Consider the following 18,745-nt stretch of genomic DNA (forward strand, 5'->3'; position numbering starts at 1 on the left):
TAGGATAAACATAGGAATAATTGAATGGCACTACTCTTAACACAGGACGCCCATGTCTATTTTTGTAAGGGGACACTTCGTAAACAAGTTCCTTTTTAGAAACATGAATTACAGATGTATGGAGATTTATTCATCCAGGAGTGGACTGTCCGCTGAGGTTTGTTAATGCCAACAATCCTATAACATCAAAAGAGGCTTCATGGTAACATTCGTTCATGAACTAGTGTTGTCTTGATTAACTTAACCCAATTAAAATAGCGCTGATAGTGTTCTAAACCTTGTTTTATCTAACATGTCAGTCAATTCTGTGACCTCTGTTATAAATTACTTAGTGCGAATAGGTGAGTCTCACCACCATTCGAGGTTATCTTCTACCTTCCACGAAAAAAGACCAACATTCCATAGTTACTCCACTGACAATTATGCCCAATTAGATTATCCTGGCACATACAGATACTTCAAAAACTGATTGGAACGGGGTTGTAGCAATTACTGACACGGAAACGGTGACTGAAACGTTTTCGACGATTGTTAAAGACGTTCTTCATACTTTTTTTGTGCCTCAGCGATTATTCAGGCTTTCAATTTATCCCGAATGGTTTTCCGAAGATTTAAAAAACATGTTTGCGTCGTAAAACAAATTCACTTTCAAAGACTCTTCAAACGAACTGGCAATCATTTATGGCAGGCATGTAGCCAGGATTTTGTTTCTGGGGGGGGGGGGGGGGGGGGGGGGGGGAGCAGGCCCCATGCACCCTGCCCCCCCTTCCCCGCCCCCTGGCTACGTGCCTGATTTATGTTATACTCAGTTTAGCATTTATCGTGCTTTAGCTGAAAGGTTGTACTCTAAAGATAAGCGCTTAAACCTTGACCAAATAGAGTGCTGCTTGAACCGAATTCCAAAAGCTTTTTGGAGGTTTGCAAAAGAGCACACGCGCGATACTAGCCAAATTCGTTGACTACGCGACCGCTCACATAACGATAACTATGCTTCCGACCCTGTAGAGGTTGGAGATATCTTTGCCGATTACTTCCATGACTGTTGCTCCACCGCTAAAAAAAAAAAAAAAAAGAGAAGGTTCAGCCAAAGGTTATTGAAATGAAATTCCATGACTTTTTCTCGGGTATTACAGTAAATATCGAAAAAATCGCTGAAGCTGTAAAGAAACTAAAACCAAAATTATCTCCTGGGGCTGACTCAATTCCTTTTTCTTTTTGTTATTAAGGGTTGTCGTGAATTGTTTAACCTATTTTGAAGCACCATCTTTAACCTCTCCCTTAGTTCCGGTGTTTTTCCATCGCTTTGGAAGAACGCGGTGATTGCACCTATTTTCAAAGGGTATGACACTTCTGTTACGAATAACTATCGACCCATAGCTTTGTTGTTTAGGTCTTCTAAGGTGTTTGAACGCGTAATGCATAACAGAATTTATTCTTACTACCGCCTGAAATTTCTAGCTTGTCATCACGGTTTCCTGACGGGACAGTCAGTTGAAAGTAACTTGTGCACTTTTATTAACTTCTGTTCTCTTGTAGTTATGAACAGAGGTGAGATTGATTATATATATTTTAAATTGTAAACACCGTTCTATAAAGTAAGCCATGACTTGTTATTACATAAATTATTTGTATATGATTGTTGTGCAGGGTTGTGCAAATTGTTTCAAAGTTACTTATCATTTCGTCCCAACCGTGTTCGAATAGGTAATAGTCGCTCAATAACTCTTTTTTCCAATTCCGGCATTCTCCAGGGATCTATACTTCACCCTGTTTATTTCTTATCTTCGTAATTGATGTAGTCTCATCTATTTAAAATGCCGAGTTTTCGTTCTTTGCAGATGACATTAAGCTTTTTTGTGAATGTGCATACCCTTTTCGACTTCGAAACTTTACAAAATGATGAGTCACGCATAGTTCACTGGTGAAAACTGAATAGCTTGTCACTGATCCTTTCAAAACAAACGTCCTGTTCTTGTGCAACCGTCGAAAAGTTTTACATACCTATTATGTATTAAAAGTATTTTCAATCAAACACACCTTTGTTTTGAGAGACCTTGGCGTGAGCATAGATAATGAACTGAAGTTTTCTTTGCATCACAAGCAGCACAGAGTTGGCCAGTCATTGGCCAATGACTGGCAATGGTCCTTTGGCCAGTGGCCAGACAGTGGCCAGTGATTGGCCGATGCCTGGCATTTATCTGGCCATTGGCCACTGGCCACTGGCCATCAGCCGTCGGCCAAGCATTGGCTTATGAATGGCCACTCTTTGGCCACTGGCAACAAGACCATCCCGAGCCACTGGCCATTGCCTGGCCAAAATCCGTGCTGCTTGGGATGTGTCCACTATTGTTGGGAGGGCGAGAAAGATGTTGAGACTGAAGTTAAGTATATAAAAATCATGCTTATTAATTAAGGTGTTTTCTTTTGTTAGGAAAGTTTATCTTTCCAGAGTTCAGTAGGCATTGTTTTTTCTAGCTTTCTATGTTTGTGTCGGCGGGGCCAGAGCGGCCGCAATGCGGGAGCTGTTCCCCCGCGGTCGTTAAAGGGACACTGACAGGGTATTTATGCTCGCCGAGGTTTATAGTTGTACGTGACATATGAGAGCTCAACTACCCAGAACAGAATTTGCGGCTCGAAATTCGGTTTCTTTCCGCCCGAAAACCGCCGATCAAGAACTGGCCGGTTCGAGTCTCGCTCACTCTCTTTTCCGCGGTCACGGGCCATTTTCTAAGGTATCGATGCGACCACCAAATTTAATCAAAGTCGTGGGTCACTGAAGGCACACACGCAATATTAAAAATAGAAAAAAATATGAAACCCATTTTTTGCGGCTTCTAAAAAGCTGCAAATACGTTGATTGAAAAAAAAGTTCCACAGACAACCGGAAGCATTCTGTGCGTGCGTCGTTTCGCGTATCATGGGACTCGCAGGGACGGCTTGGGACCTCTATTTCAGAACTGTCGTTCGCGGTACCGGCACATTTTGTCTGCCTTTAAAAGAGAAATTTGGGACTGGTCAACAGAATGGGTATTCATCCCGTACGACACGCCCGACCACCAAGCCGATTTGCACGAAGACGTCACCGAGCCGTCGCTCCCTTCTTGTGGCTGAAGACATCGCTCGCGCAAACGTCAAGCGCGACGTGTCTACTTCGAGTTGAATATGCACGCGTACGATTTCTTTACTAGGTGAGAATGTCGCCAATGCGTGGTGCATCCCGACTTCGACCCGGGAGTGCTTTTGCTAGAGGAAAATCGGCAGAAAACTTTCCAACTTACAGTTTATCGGCTGAATTATTACCAAGGAAAGAGATACCTCAGTTTCGTTATGCCCCAGTAGCTCAGTGGGAAGGACGTCCCCTTCACACGCGGTAGGACCGGGTTCGATCTCCCGTGAAACTTTTTTTTTTTTTTTTTTAATATTTTTTGATGTCTACATTTCTGTTTTTTTTTTTACAATTATTACTGAAGGAACAAACAAAAAAAATATAAGAAGCAAATGTTGTGGACGGCACGTCACTGAATTAAATGGTATGGGATTTCCTTTTTGACACCTGCGAACTCAATGTAATCACTTTCCACAAAATGCAAGGAGCATATAAATCAGGTAGCGTCCGCTTTCCGAGGTGCCCGTAAATGGTCTACAGGAATTGCAGACAGCCATTGGTCCCGATCTCGTTGGTCTTTCGGAAACTCTGTCGCACAATGCCACTTCTGTTTCGGACGAGGGACATGTGAGCCAGCTCTTCACGCAACATCTTGGGTGTATTCTTTTCGGAGCCGATCAAGATTCACCACGGGCACTCACTACTCATCTCCAACTCCTCAGTGTACAAAACAACTCATCTTGGAGCACAGAACAACGAGCGGAACGTACATAACTGCAAAAGAATCCCACGGCGAACAGTTCCCATACGCCGCATGTCGTCTGCTACCGGAAAGGAAAAAAAAAAAAAAAACACGGTCGGGTGTAGCCACGTGACTTCCGCCACTCACTCTCTTCTCTCCACTTCTCCGACCTCCGTCGGGTTTCGGTTTCGGTTTCGAGCAGTTGCGTCTTTTGGCTTTATTAAAAAAATACGCTACTCTGTTGCAAAATATTAATTGGGTAGTCCTCCGACACCATAATAAAGCGCCTGGCAAAAAATTTAAAAAAAATTTTGGGGGGTGTCAGTGTCCCTTTAAGAAACGTCTCGGGTTTCGGGAGTCTGCTCGGACCGGGACCGGGAGAGCCCGCGCTTGAAGATGCTTGTGGCTTATTAGCGAATGTGCATGTACGTAGAGGGTTTTTCCGCTTAGTATAAATTTGTCCTTTTTGCCCGATGCAATAATTTAGTGGTTGGCGCCAGTTGGACAGGGAAAATTGCAGAGAACAACTCTACGTGGAATTCGGGTTTGGCGGTTCGAGCGCCGGGATGACAGCTCGCCGACCATTGGAGAACAGTGTACCACGTGTGAGTGGTGGAATTTGAAGAGATTGGTCGGTTCCTGAGGGAAATGGAGGCCCCTACGGGCCTACAAAAAGAGTGCGGAGAGGATTTTGAGGGATTCGGACTTTGGATTTGATTGAGAGAAATTGGAGACGGGGGTCGAGACTTTAGACGAGGCAGAATGGTCTCCCAAGTTGGGACTTGTAACCAGAGTGTAAATAAATGCACATAGTTTTCTACAAGCAGTGAGTCGACCCGTAACATTCAGCGACGTCCGTGCCACCACGCTCCAGACCATCGGAGCGGAACCTGCCTCCCACACCACCAGGAGGAAAAACAACTACAAACTTTACCTGACTGATATCTTGCATTCTGCAGAAATTTAAAAACCCTGCCTGCATTATTTGTTTATTTTGCTCTCTAGTTAGGTGAACGCTTGAATTCTGTTCTGCATCTTGAAATTGGTTGTTAGAAACACAGTCAACAAAAAATTTAAAGAGTACAAAAACGCATCGTTTACGACCGCAATCTTCAGCGCCGCTTTTATTTTGTTTAGAACTTTCTTCTCGATAAGTTCTTGCTGAGGTCACTGTCTGACAGAAGAACAGAATGCGAATATATTTTTTTGCACAGTATAGTAAATATAATTATACATAATGATTCGCTTTAATCGAATGCCATCAAATGCATGTCCCATCCCGTTTGACTAGGAATCACTGTAACTTTTATGTCAAGACTATCTGCAGGTCCCCTTGTCACGCATACAATCACCGTTCGACCTCTTTGACCATCCAGGTATCAGAATATTCAGTGATTTTTTCTGTTTACCACAAGAAATTGCAAGCGATCGCTACCCATCTCTGATATGTGTTTTGTTTGTTTTCTGTTAATTTGGTGTTTACACGTTCTTTGTGCGCTAAAGTGAAAGCATTCGGCTGGTTTCTCGGCACACGAATATAAAGATTATTATTATGATTAGTGTTATTATTTTTAATATTAATATTAAAGGTAGGTTACAAAACGAAGAAATATTTAAATATTATTCCAGTGAAATGTATTTGGCTCTACCTGACGGTTCTCCAGTTCTTGTATTTTTTTTACCAGCTTCGCTTTTTCATTTTTCGCTTCCTCCTGCAGAGACATCTGGAAAAAAATAAACAGTAGTAATTATGTTCACTGAAGGATGCATTTCCTTGTTTATCCATACATAAATAAATATAATCATGATAATTTGACTTTATGTCCATGCCATTGCGACTTCAAAATAATACCATCACAAAAAACTTTGCGAATTCCGTATCCCTATATTTACAACGCGATTTTACATCGCAATTTTTATATTTACATCGCGAAGGCACAGAACGCCGAAAATTGCGTTGATAAGAAATTTGGCTTAGAGTTGCAGAACTGAATTGAAGAGGGTGGAATTAAATCATCATAGACAGCATGTGAGATGACAAAAGAGGAGGAGGGCTGGAGACGATTCTACAGTCTACGAGTATAGAGGGTGGAGTAGTGTTAGGACCGAGGTGACTCGGCAATGGGAGCTTCTGAGGCTGCATGCGTAAACAATCACGGTGCGGCAGACGTCACGACGGTAGAAATTCGTTGCAGCCCGCAAAGCTTCAGAGATATTGCTCAAGGCGTTTACAAACGATCGCAACTTGCCTATCACGGCGCATTCTCCCAACTCTACCAACCTTCCCGAGAAGCACCAATGTCGACACCTGTCGCGACCTACACCAGGCTCCTCATGCGAGCCGCAGAGGTCCTGACACTATCCCTATTCACACCTGCGCAGTACCCACTACAATTAATCAATTTACTTGTACTTGAAAATATTTTGTAGCAATTTTAATCATTTATATACATTTATTACCAAGCAATGGCAAACATTTTTTATTACTTTTGGAAGTATCAAAATTACTTCCAAGTTATTTTTTTTCCTCCCCTTTCTTTCTAAAGGCGCCTTTGTTCCTACAGGTTTCTGTACAAATAAATCATCAAACCAAGTGTCCGATAGAAGGGTAATTTATGAAAAATTGCTTGCTTAAGAAGATAATTAGTGTATGATTTGTGGATCCTAATGCAATATTGAACAGATAAAAAAACCGGTTTTCAAACCGCCAAAAAAAATCTGACGCCTTGAGAATAAAGAAATCGGAAAAGTAACGGCTACCTTTTCAAGTAACGAACAATTACTTTATTATTTAGTAATCAAGTAATCTAATTGAATAATTTCTAAGCTAAAATGTTTGAAATTTGTTAAATTATATTTTTTTTTTAGAAACGTGTACAAGGCCGTGGGCCGTATTTTAGCACAGTAACATTTGTGCAGACCCACGGTACCCGATTCAGGTTAACATGAGGTGAGGAGCCTCCTAACCTAAATCATATCTGATATGATCGTATGTTAATGCCCCTAACCTCGCACGGAGCATGGAATTTGTAAATCCTTAAAGTCTCTGAAATGCAGAAATTAATATTTCTCGCAAGTGCTACGAGTAAAACCTGCACATGAAGAGTTCATTCCTACATGCTTGAAGAAATTTCTCTGCGTGGCAGTTTTGTTTTTGATCATCGGGCGAAGCTAATCTGGATCATATTGAGAACGCTGCAGTGTTCAATGTTAGTACACTCGCAAGCGTTTTTAACAAAGATTAAATTTCACTGCTTAAGTATATACAAGTTGCACGTGCATTTCTAGTAAAAACATTTAACTTTATTGTTGTTTACTGAAAATTAATATACATACGTTGCACCGCTCCATATCTTTTATTTTCTGTTGAAGCTCCGAAATCGTGTCCATCGCCTTCTGTAATTGAAAACACAATAAAACAAACACTCCCCAAGCAGCAGAGGCCATTGGTCCAATATTGGGCATATCTCAGAAAAAGAGGGCCATCAGCGGCCCATTGTGTTCTCCCTGTAACCAATATTGAAAATGTATTGAGAAAATGGGCGATGATTGTCCCGTTTTATCTTTTCTATGACCAACATTGGGATACCATTCGAATCCTATTGGAAAAATCGGAAACCACTTGCAATGTGGTGCTAATGAGCCTCCAATGTCGCCCAATATCGGACGGTCATTGGCACCCCAACGGATAAATTGGATACCACTTTCAATAAATTTCCAATGGGATCCTAATGTTGTTTTATATTGGGCAGTCATTGGCACCCCATTGCATAAATAGGATACAACTTCCAACGAAGTGCCAATGAGCTCCCAATGTCGCCCAATATTGGGCGGTCATTGGCACCCCAATGGATGAATTGTATACCATTTACAACAAAGTGGCAATGGGTATCCAATGTTCTCAAATATTGGGCACTCATTGGCACCCCTTTGGATAAGTTGGATACCACTCCCAATGAAGTGCCAACAGGCTTCTAATGTTTTACAATATTGTGCTGTCATTGGCACCCCATTGAATAAATTGGACCATTTAAATTAAAGTTCCATTGGCCCGCTGATATCCTAGTTTTCAATGATGAAAAAGTAAGATTATAAGTAAAACCATTACATGAAACTTAATTATTAATTAGTTAATTAATGAAGGTTATTAAGAATCTAAATATACCAAATGTTTTTAGGTTGTTTTTTCTAAATAGGCTTCTTCGCAGACACCAAGGTGACAAACCATTTCTGAGAAATGCGTACCTTTCGCGGATACAATTTGGCGAACGGCTCGCGGAACGCTCCACATACGAGTGCACTAGACAGACCACTAGACGCCTATACAAGGAACACAGCAGAAAAACAACGTATACTCACAAGGATCACTTGATTAAGAAGTGCATTGTGTGGGTCCTTCTCATGTTCCTGCATCTCTTTCCTTGGGAACTTAAAACAATTGTTCAAAATAGCTTGTAGTATGAGCAATATATAATGGTTACGCATTAACTATATTAAAGCTTAAAATATTACCAAAATAAACTTTTTTATTGTCAAATTTTAAAGAAACAACTTTTGTCCCATTTGTCACACACAGCGCAACAAAGTCACTCGGTGTCCCTTTGGCTTAATGTCGGTATATTTTAGACAGGGTATTTAAAACGTGCGCGAGTTCAGGCTCATGAATTATTAGCATGCTGGTTCTTGCCCTTTATTATAGATAGCCGCTAAGCCCTATTTGTCCTCATAATTGATATTATGATACTCCTCTGATATAGATGATTTCCAGATCAAACCAATTAAGTATGTATTAGATGTCTTGGCACCAGTTTTAACACATATTGTGAATGCCTCACTGTTTAGTGGTGTATTTCCTACAAAAATGCAGATTGCAAAAGTTATTGTTTTGTTTAAAGGTGGAAACAAAAACGATTTTTCAAATTATAGACCTATATCAATATTACCTGTGTTTTCTAAATGCCTTGAAAAAATCATTCATAATAGATTAACATGTTTCTGTAAAAAATTTGCAATAATTACAGACTCTCAGTTCGGTTTTCGCAAAGGCCGATCAACGGAATTGGCATTGTTACAACAGAATGAGCTAATTTTGAAGTCTTTCGAAGAAAAAAAATTAATTTTGGGTATTTTTATAGATTATTCTAAAGCGTTGGATCGTATCGATCATATTACTCTAAAAAAAATTTGAATGTTATGGAGTCCGTGGTGTAACACTTGATATTATAAAATCGTATCTTAATTTTCGGCGGCAATGTGTTGTAATAAATGGTCAAAGTTCTACCGTTCAACCTATCAGATCTGGAGTACCACAAGGTAGCATCTTGGGTCCTCTTTTATTTAACTTGTATATAAATGATATTGTTAACATCAGTAGAACCCCCTCTTTCATCATTTATGCTGAGGATACTAGCTTATTTTTTTCAGGCACTGAAATACAAGAACTGGTGTATGAAACTAACACCACACTACAGAAGCTATATGAATGGAGTGTAGTAAGCTCGTTAGAAATTAATATGAGCAAAAGCAAGGCGGTCCTTTTCAGACCTAAGAATAGAAATGTTAGTTCCAATTTTAATATTGTTCTTGGCCTCTCTCAAATTGAACTCGTTCAAAATGTGAAAACACTTGGAGTTTATTTTAACAACCACCTGTCTTGGAATGATCATATTATCAATATAGCTAAAAACCTTTCAAAAGTGCTGGGAAAATTGTACCAGTTTAAAAATATACTGCCTTGTCGTTTAAAATTGCTCATATATAAAGCTCTTTTTGAACCTATTTTAAATTACTGTAGCTTGGTGTGGAGCACTACAAGCCAGTCCAACCTAAATAAATTACATATTCTTCAAAAAATGGCTGTCCGCATTATACGAAATGTGTCTTTTGACATACACACTCGTCCTCTGTTTAAAGAGCTGCATCTAACATCGATACTTGATTCATATGAATTTACTCTGCTCACACGATACAGATCCACCCTCCGATGTAATGAACCATTTTTTACTTGTATTTCAAATTTAACTCCCATTTCTAAACCTTATGACGTTAGGGAAAGGGAGCGCTGGAAAATTCCATTTAATCGCACGAACTACGGGTTTCAAATGTTAAGCTATAATCTTCCACTTGTCTTAAATAAAGTTAAAAAAAAATTTGTCAAACATTTAAAACCTACATCTCATTGAAATTCGAGAACTTTGTTTTCACAAATAAAAAATAAATTGTCTTTGTGAGCTGTAAATGCATCCGGTTTATATATTTTTGTTTCCTGTATACATCCAGTCACTAGATGCTGTCGTTTCTTTTCGTTCTTTGTGTAAGAGGTCAAATCCTTCCTCTAACAGCAAATAGAGTATATAAGTGTTTTATTTTTTTTTCCCATGTCGCTGTCTGCTTGTTTTCCCCGGTAGCTGTTGTTTGTTACCGTATGCCAATTGTAAGGCTGCAGAGGCCTTGTCAAGTCACAACTGTTTTGACTTTTTGCCTCTGCAGCCCACATCACTATTTGATGATGATGTAAATAAAATTGATTGATTGATTGATTGATCTATGCTACAAGTTTTGTTAACTACAAGGGTTTTTGGATTGCGGTCTTTCGAAAAACACCGTATTTAGCAACACGCTTCATCCACTGCAAGGTATTAGTCTAAATGTATTTTTGAACATATTTCTCGGGGTTTAAACACTGTACGAGCACCTATCTTAAGAGGTATCAACTCAAGGTAAAATGCGTTACTAAAAAGTAAATAAACTTGTTGGGCATGGGTGCCAAGAAATATTTTATACATGTATATACGTGTCTAAATCCAGCTAAAGTATTGACAGTATAACGCCTGTTCATGTAACGAAACACAATATACTCACTTTCTCCTTGCATCCAAAGTCTTTAAAAGCACATTCAATTGAAGCTTCTTCGCAGATTTTAAGATGTGCTTTTTTCTGGAAGATCAAAATTAACGATACTTAGATATTAACAGGCGGCATTTTACCTACAGCGTGCGACAAACCACAGCAGGAGGGATATTTTCACCGCCAAAGTGAATCACCGAACGTTCAGTCTCCGGCTAAATAAAATGTAGCGCTAGCGGCGTGTACGAGGCTCCACTTTTACAACTAACCGTTGTCTTATTCAAAAGTTTACTGATTTTCTAAGCCTTTCAATGGCAAAACGCGGCTTACTCTCCGTAGTTTTTGCCATTCAGACCCATGTATTCGTAGGCTTTTTCGGCCACCAATTAACCATTAAATATTTTCCAATATATTGAACTTTTTAAAGAGATAACGGCTCCTTCCAAAACTTTGGCGTCTGGTTTCGCCCGGTAGCGCTACATTTGGACGGGAACTCCGCGCTTGGCGATGCGTAGTTTATATTTGTAATTCAAAAACACGACTTTTTTTTTTCTCGAAACACCTCGTATATTTGCGATTTTCTAAACAGGCCATATTTTACGCTTTTTGTATCGTACGTTCCACGGACACAGACGCAAAGAAATCTGACAGCTCTTCAATATGTGGTAGATATCATTGGAATGAAGGATGTGAAATATTTTCGGGGACACCCTTTACAATATTGCAATTTTTTGCAAAAACACGCGAAGTTGCCACTTTTGTTTTGAATTGCTATAACCTTTAAAAACTCGAATGCCAGCCGCGCTTGTTGCTCAATAGATGAGTGGTTGCTCCCGCTCAGTCACTGCACGTAATCACGCAGACGCCAACGACACGATCTTCTTCTAGCATGTGCTAAACGAGCAAGCTGTCCAGGCTTTTAACGTTCCCGCCGAACACTCCAACTTTTCTCGTTTTCCTTTCTTTATATTACAGCGGAACTGTTAAGAGCTAGGTTCCCCAGGATCGTGTCCGGTACCAAACAAATGTCGACAAAAACTCTGGTTGCCGCCGTCGCTCATAGATGGCGCAACCTTTCCAGCCTTTCCACTCTGGCTTGCCGACTTGCGGCCGGCCATTACTTCATTCCCACCAGAGTACAGCTTCGCTGGTCTTCCTTCTTCACCGGAGTGGAAAGACTGAGAGTTTTTCTACTTCGGTGCGCCTTCTGTATAGAGCTGTTCACGAGGAATTTCCGGCAAGGCGCGAGTTTCATCTTCCCCGTTCTGTTGTGTCTCGCTCCCGGTATAGCGATACTGTAGTAACCGAGGCGCCGAAAATGGTTGCGAGGCGACCAAATCTTGCTCGACGTTGCATCACATCCTGTATTACAATTAAATATTATTATTAATATAATAAAATACTAATATTGATACTCTCAATATTAATTTTGATAAAATCCACATTATTGTCATAAACATTATCCTTACCCTACTCAAATATAGTTATTACCATTATTATTATTACCGTATATGCCCAAAGGTTTTTCTATAAGTTCCGATATTCCAGAAGAACCAAAAACCGCTATTGTGAGGCCTCTATTCAAAGGAGTTTCAAGGTTTGCTACTTTTCCGTTTTGAAAAATACCATGTTAGCTACGCTATTTTTGTTTTTTTTTAAGATGTTTCAAAAGCATTTCATACCGTTAGCCATTCACTCCTACTGAAGACGTTATAAAGTTTTGGGTTTCATGATTCGTTTGTTTTTCCTTTTATTTTCGAACTACTTTACAAACCATTTACAACATGTACTTACAGCAGAGTCGCGAAGTACATGAACAATACTGAGAGCGGGCGTAGTCGCTCGCGGTTCCATTCTTTCTCTACTTATGTCTCATTCGTTCGTTAATGATACTAAGACATTTATTTCTGAGGCCGAACTCTATCATTATGCAGATGACATGGTCATTTTCACGCGCCAAATTAATTACGAAGATGCTGCCTGTTCAATGTCGTGCGCTGCGACAACGATCACGGACTAGTTTCAACAAAACCTTATGGACATCGATGTAAATTAGACCAACCTGATTTGTTTCCATAATCCCCTTAAATACATGCACTTAAATGTTTCCATTATTTAAGATCACTCAATATATATATCTTGCAAAGGTCTTCCATTGTATATGTCGAATGTGTAAAATACCTTGGCATAGTTTTCGACTGTGGTTTAACGTGGAGTACTCAACTGACATCTCTTTGCACAAAACTGAGGAGTGCTCGCTGCCTGCTATATAATAACAAATCACTCATGCCTTTTTCAGTACGTAAAATAATCATTCATGCGCTTACATATAGTGTATTAAGACATAGGGTAACTGTATTTTGACACCGATCCGGCTAGTGGCATAAAAAAAGTGATTGAATTTTGAAAAATATATTGAAAAATGCTTCCTATGCCATGCTAATTCCTGACGCCACTGCACTGTTTCCCTTTTTGAAATTGCCACGTCTCAAAGCACTATTTATTAAAAGTGTTGTCCTACGCTACTTTTGGCGAGATGATTTTAAAACCAAAACCCTTTACTTCGTTCGTTTTGTTTTCAAGAGGCATTCAAAATTTCCTTTGTGCGGACTCGATACGGCAGGTCTACACGCGAATATTATGTACCTGATGTCTTTAATAATTTGAGTTGTGAAATTCCGCACGCTAAGTCACTGAGACAGCTGAAGACAATGATAGGATTTTATATTATCTAATGGTTATGCTTCCAAAATATTTTTATATCTAGTACTCATCCGCTATGCATCATAATTGTTATCTTGCTTTTTTTGTGTTTTCCTAACTGTTTTTCACCTTTTTCTTCTGCTGACTTTTTTTGTACGGCAGTTACTGCCCTTTCACGGATGTTCTTCCATAATTGTCTTCATAATGTTTAGTTTGGCGGCGTGACAAAAGCCAATAAATGCTTTCGTTGCCCCCACACTCTTGTATACCTTCATAAATGTTCATGACCACCAAGACTTATCACGACATATTCGCACCGGTATTGCGCTCAGTATTTTAGCAGCTTCTTAAGTGTAGGAACATTTTCTAAAATACGGAAAGTCCCTGCTGTTGGTCCGGTACTAAAGTCGGGGAAAAAATGTGATGTTCGTAACTATACACCGATTTCTCTTCTCTCTGCATTTTCCAAGATCTTTGAAATAGCTGTCCATCAATTCCTGTCTTTCAGTAATGAAACTTAGCAATTCCCAATAAGCATTTATTTATGAGCTGCAGATGAACTATTACAAATCTTGTTATTTTTATGTCTGCTGCATCTCGTGTGATATGTAACAGAGGCGAGTTAGACGTTTTCTAGTTTTTCTTAAGCAAGGCCTTTAACGTGGTGAATCACACGATTATTTTATCCAACCTTTCCTCCTACGGAGTATGCGGCTCGGTACACGACTGGTTTAATACCTTCTTGTCAGAAATAGACCCGTACGTTCCAGTCAACAACATTATCTCTTTGTTCTATACATGGCACGCTCTGGCGTTTTTCTGGAATCTTTTAGAACCCCTTCTGTTCACAATTTTTGTAAATGACGTCTTTCTTGCTGTTTTAAATTCTTCATTCCTGCAATACGCTGATGATACGATAATTTATAGAGAAATAGACACTGAATATGATTGTGCTAAGCTCAAAGAAGATACGTGTTTTTTTCTACGGATGGTGCTCTCACAACGACCTTCTGTTGAGCCCGTCCAAAACCAAGGTCATGAGACTCGGAAAACTCGCAATATATATTTTTGATATAATATTCAAGGGGTGATATCTCGAGAAAGTTTAATAAAAGATCTCGGAGTCGTGGTTGATTCTGACTTTTTTTTTTATCTGGTCACGTTGGTAAGCTCGTTAACTCGTCATTGCGAATGTTGGGTCGTCATTGCGAATGTCTCTCGCTTAACCAGAGAGTTCAAAAACCTGACAGCTTATATCACGCTGTACTCTTCGTTACAAAGGCCAAAGTTAGAGTATGCGTCAGTTGTTTGGAATGAAATCTCTAAAACTCACCCCTTGAAAATAGGACATATGCAAAAAAAAAAAAAGATTGTTTCTGTTTTTAAACATCCCTACATTAGGGAGGATGTTCACTGTTTAACATATGAGGTTGCGTTACAACGTGCTGGATTGCCTAGCCTGCAACGGCGTTGAAAAAATGTGGAGTTCCTATTTTTGCTTAAAACGCTCTATGGTCTCATCAATATTCCTAGCCTGTTATCTGAACTGTGCCTTACGGTTCCTCGTGTGCATATTCGGATTCAGTCATCTTCTTAGGTTTCCGCAAATTTTGGTCCGGTAAACCCAATTGTTAGAATGGCGGAGCGTTTGAGTCGTTACCCTTACAAACTTAGTATTTTTCACCCATGCTACAGGACGTTTGTTTTATTAAAAACTTGCTCAAGCAGGTTGAGCATTCCAGAATGACTCTTGTTTGACTGAATTTTGTCATCTGCATGGCGCGCCTTTTGGTTGTGCATTCGTTGTCATACAGCCTTGTTTTGCGTGTCTGCTGATGCTACCTTGTATCTTTTTTAATTCTACTAGTTACTTCTGTACTGCCTAGTATGCTTAAAAATTTATTTTCATTTCATTCTCCCGAAACACATTATGTCTGAACTTTTGAGCCATGCCATATTGTTTAGTATATTCTTCTGTATTTTTCTGTATAATGTATGTCAATCCACCAGTGTACCAGCACCAAAACCTCAGGGTTGTTCCTGGGCAGTGTACAATAGAGACTGATGGACTGAATGATTGGTTCGTAATTATTATTAAATATTATTATTATTAATAAATATTATTATTAAATTATTATTATTATTATTGATATTATTATTGCTATACATTTTACTATTATTATTAGTGCGAAGATGCTGCCCAGTAAGGACGCCTGTCTGATTTACTCTCGCTGCTTTTACGCACGACAAAGATTTCTGCGCTGCACTGAGTGCCAACTTTCCGCGCATACGAAGTGCGTATGCTTTCCACAGACCGAACGCTCATTTCTTCAGCGTGAGGTGAGCTCATTTGTCCTCTAGGCCTGAGTGAAGATACACGGGGGAGCTAGGCCTAACATCAGCGGCGCGGTCTCCGATGACCCCGACGACCTGTTCACCCGCTCTCCTCCGCCGCCATCGGCCTACCCTACTCGTCCGGTGTCGCTACCTGTCTCCGGTCCCGATGACCTGGACGCACTTGGGGCCCCCAGCCTTCAGCCTCGACGTGCTGGAAGGAATTTTCTTCCTCGCCGAGGAGGTTGCTTCCCTCAGTGTAGACAACGCTCGTCTCCGCCGCTAGCAAACACAGCAAGCGGAACTCCAGGCAGGCTCCATCGCCTGCCTGTGGGCGGAAGTTTAAAGCTTACGCGACGTGCTTGGCAAGCGAGCACAGATTGATGCTGAAGCTCAGGCAGGGTTCTGTGGTAAAACAACATTTTCTGCTGTCCTGCGCTTCCCCTCCCGCTTCGGCTCTCTCTGCAATATCTTCAGGTGCACCAGTGAACGTCTCGTCGAAAGATGATGCGCTGCCTGGTAAGCCGAACCCCATCAGCCCGAAGGCACGGGTCTCAGCGCTGGTGAGCGTCGAAAGATGATGCACAGCCTGCTTAAGCCAAACCCGATCAGCCCGAAGGCTCGTATCCCTGCGCAAGCCGGAGCGTCCGCGGCATGTGTTGCCCCCTCATCCTCCCGCCAGAGAGCATTGTTTGTGACCCAAGATTGATCCGGTCACCACCTCTACTGACATAGTTCGTTGGGCCCCTGTGTTCACTCGATTTGGAAAACTTGAAGCGCCACTCACTGAAGACTCGCTACAATACCTACGCCTAATTTCACGTCACTATAGTTGCAGAAGACTTCGAGAAACTCTCTGACCCTGCTTTAAGGCCGACGGATTGTCTTTTTAAACCTTTCAAAGCCGCAGTTCGTCAAGAGCTCCTTAACTCGTCCGAAGAAGCCCACAAGCCTAACACTAAGTACGAATATAATTAACATCAATTTCTTTTATCAGAATGTCCGTGGCCTGCGGACGAAAGCTCAATGTTTCTTTACGAACATTACTGTCTCTAAATATTCAATTGTTTGCTTAACGGAAGCTTGATTATGTTCTAGTGCTAGTTGCTCCTACTTCTTCCCGCCCGGTTTTGATCTCTACCATCACGATCATAATTTCTCTTACCGAGGCCGAGGAGGACCCATTGGTCGCAGTTGACAGACAATATAGCTCACGAAGACGTGATGATTTGGAAAGATTTGCCGAGTCTCTGTGAATGGAAATTGAGTGTTCTAGGAGAAAACGTATTTTAATAGGTCTGGTTTACCTTCCTCGTAAGACGACACCCGATGATTTCCACAGACGTCTCGCTGACATTGAAATTGCAATGAATGACTTACAGGGAAGCAAGATATTAATTTTGGGGGATTTTAAAACTCCAGTTACTAACTGGACACAGTTCAATGTCCTTGCTGACAACTTTTATAGTAAACAAAGGTGCACCTATCTCCTTAACTTTACTTTTTTTAGATCTTCGACAGCCCAATAACATTCTAAACGACCAAGGTAGCGCTTTAGATCTATGCTTTTCAAACACGGACGGTGCGTGTGTTGCTCAAAGCGAACTCTCTATGGTTTCTGAGGGTAGATATCACCCTGCTCTTGATGTAGTTCTTTCTGTTTTTGATCCTCCGGTCCTCAGTCTCTGTAATGGCCCCTCCCCCCACACATCGTACATGTATTCAGCGAGGGACTACATTGGAATGTATCACCAGCTGTCGGGTGTTGACTGGGCTTCTATCTTTGAGTTGTCTCATATCAACGACCAAGTATATCTTCTCACAAGTGTTGTTCACGAGGCCGTGGACACATATATCCTTTTCAAAATATCTTATAAATCGGGCTTCCCTAACCACTTCTCTCGCGAACTCAGAAAGCTATTAAAACTATTTGTTTTTTGCACAAGACCTTTAAGAAAAGTGGTCGTCCACGGTGGGAAGGTGAATTTAAAATTTGCAGAAAGCGATGTAATAAAATTTTAAACTGTGACTCGGTAGAATCTTTTGGTTGTCTGAAATCACGAGGCGACTGCCGTTAGAATACTAACTTTTTTATCTTCCCGACATTTCTTGGAAACATATTTTGTGGACAAGTTTTTGTGGATACACGTTTCATGGATACGTTTCATTGGCACTCGTTACGCGAATTGTACGCCGCAGGGACATTTGGTCGCGCGTCACTGGAGCGCGTGATAACCTACTCGGCCCACCCGTTAACGCCGCTTCGCGGTGACAGTCTGGGGCGACTCATTAAGAAAACAAATCTAATCTGAGCTGTTGATGAAACGATCTGCCGGTGAAACATTGCTTGTCGATGAAGCGATCTGTCGACGAAACATTGATTTATGAACTGATTGCCGCCGCCAATAGGAGGCGACTGCCGGTAGAATTTCGGGCAAATTATTTTCCTTGCTGCCGGGAGAATAGACACCGACTTTTAACATCAATCTCTAAGGATCAGGTCAGATGTCCGTTTTGACATTTATAACCCATACTCACTTCATCATCGCCTTTCAGGTACAATTTGCAGTACTCGCAAGCAAGTTTCTTTAGTTCACACTGCTTTCTGTGCTCCTGTAAATAAATATATGGATCAGGCTCTCTAGAAGAATAAACCAAAACACCAACTATGTCGTCTTGTCTATAAACCAAAACCAAGAGCTACTAGCACGAGCAGTTTATCTTCTTTCGTACAAACTTAACTTTGAACCTGCGGTCAAGGCACCACGTTGTTGTTTATCTAAATGTGTTGTTTTTTAGAACATTGTTGCTTGGAGCAGAGTTATTTTAGTGCAGCTTTAATGATATTAATATAGACGGACAAACATTGCATTCTTAAATACACATTTGTATCATATTGGAAACGCTATACATAATAGATATTATAATCATTCCCAGTCAAAAATTATTATATATTATATTTTATTTATTAAAACTATTCCTTATTAGCAAGCATGATCATTTGACGCTAATAC

At 40.5% G+C, this 18,745-nt stretch overlaps 1 protein-coding gene across 9 annotated transcripts in view; it reads right to left on the reverse strand.

The window, feature by feature from the left end:
• LOC115308579 (TNF receptor-associated factor family protein DDB_G0272098-like) overlaps nt 1-18,745 on the reverse strand; it is a 183,088-nt gene that overhangs the window by 75,181 nt on the left and 89,162 nt on the right. For all 9 annotated transcript variants that reach the window (XM_040220927.3, XM_040220928.3, XM_040220924.3 and 6 more), the window contains 5 exons: nt 18,270-18,344; nt 10,710-10,784; nt 8,208-8,276; nt 7,185-7,244; nt 5,498-5,572 (listed from right to left, as the gene is read on the reverse strand). In XM_040220927.3, coding sequence (XP_040076861.2) covers nt 5,498-5,572; nt 7,185-7,244; nt 8,208-8,276; nt 10,710-10,784; nt 18,270-18,344 — 354 coding nt within the window. The remainder of the gene's footprint in view (nt 1-5,497; nt 5,573-7,184; nt 7,245-8,207; nt 8,277-10,709; nt 10,785-18,269; nt 18,345-18,745) is intronic.

This window comes from Ixodes scapularis, unplaced genomic scaffold, assembly GCF_016920785.2.
Source record: "Ixodes scapularis isolate PalLabHiFi unplaced genomic scaffold, ASM1692078v2 PGA_scaffold4__175_contigs__length_147842914, whole genome shotgun sequence".
NCBI lineage: Eukaryota > Metazoa > Arthropoda > Arachnida > Ixodida > Ixodidae > Ixodes > Ixodes scapularis.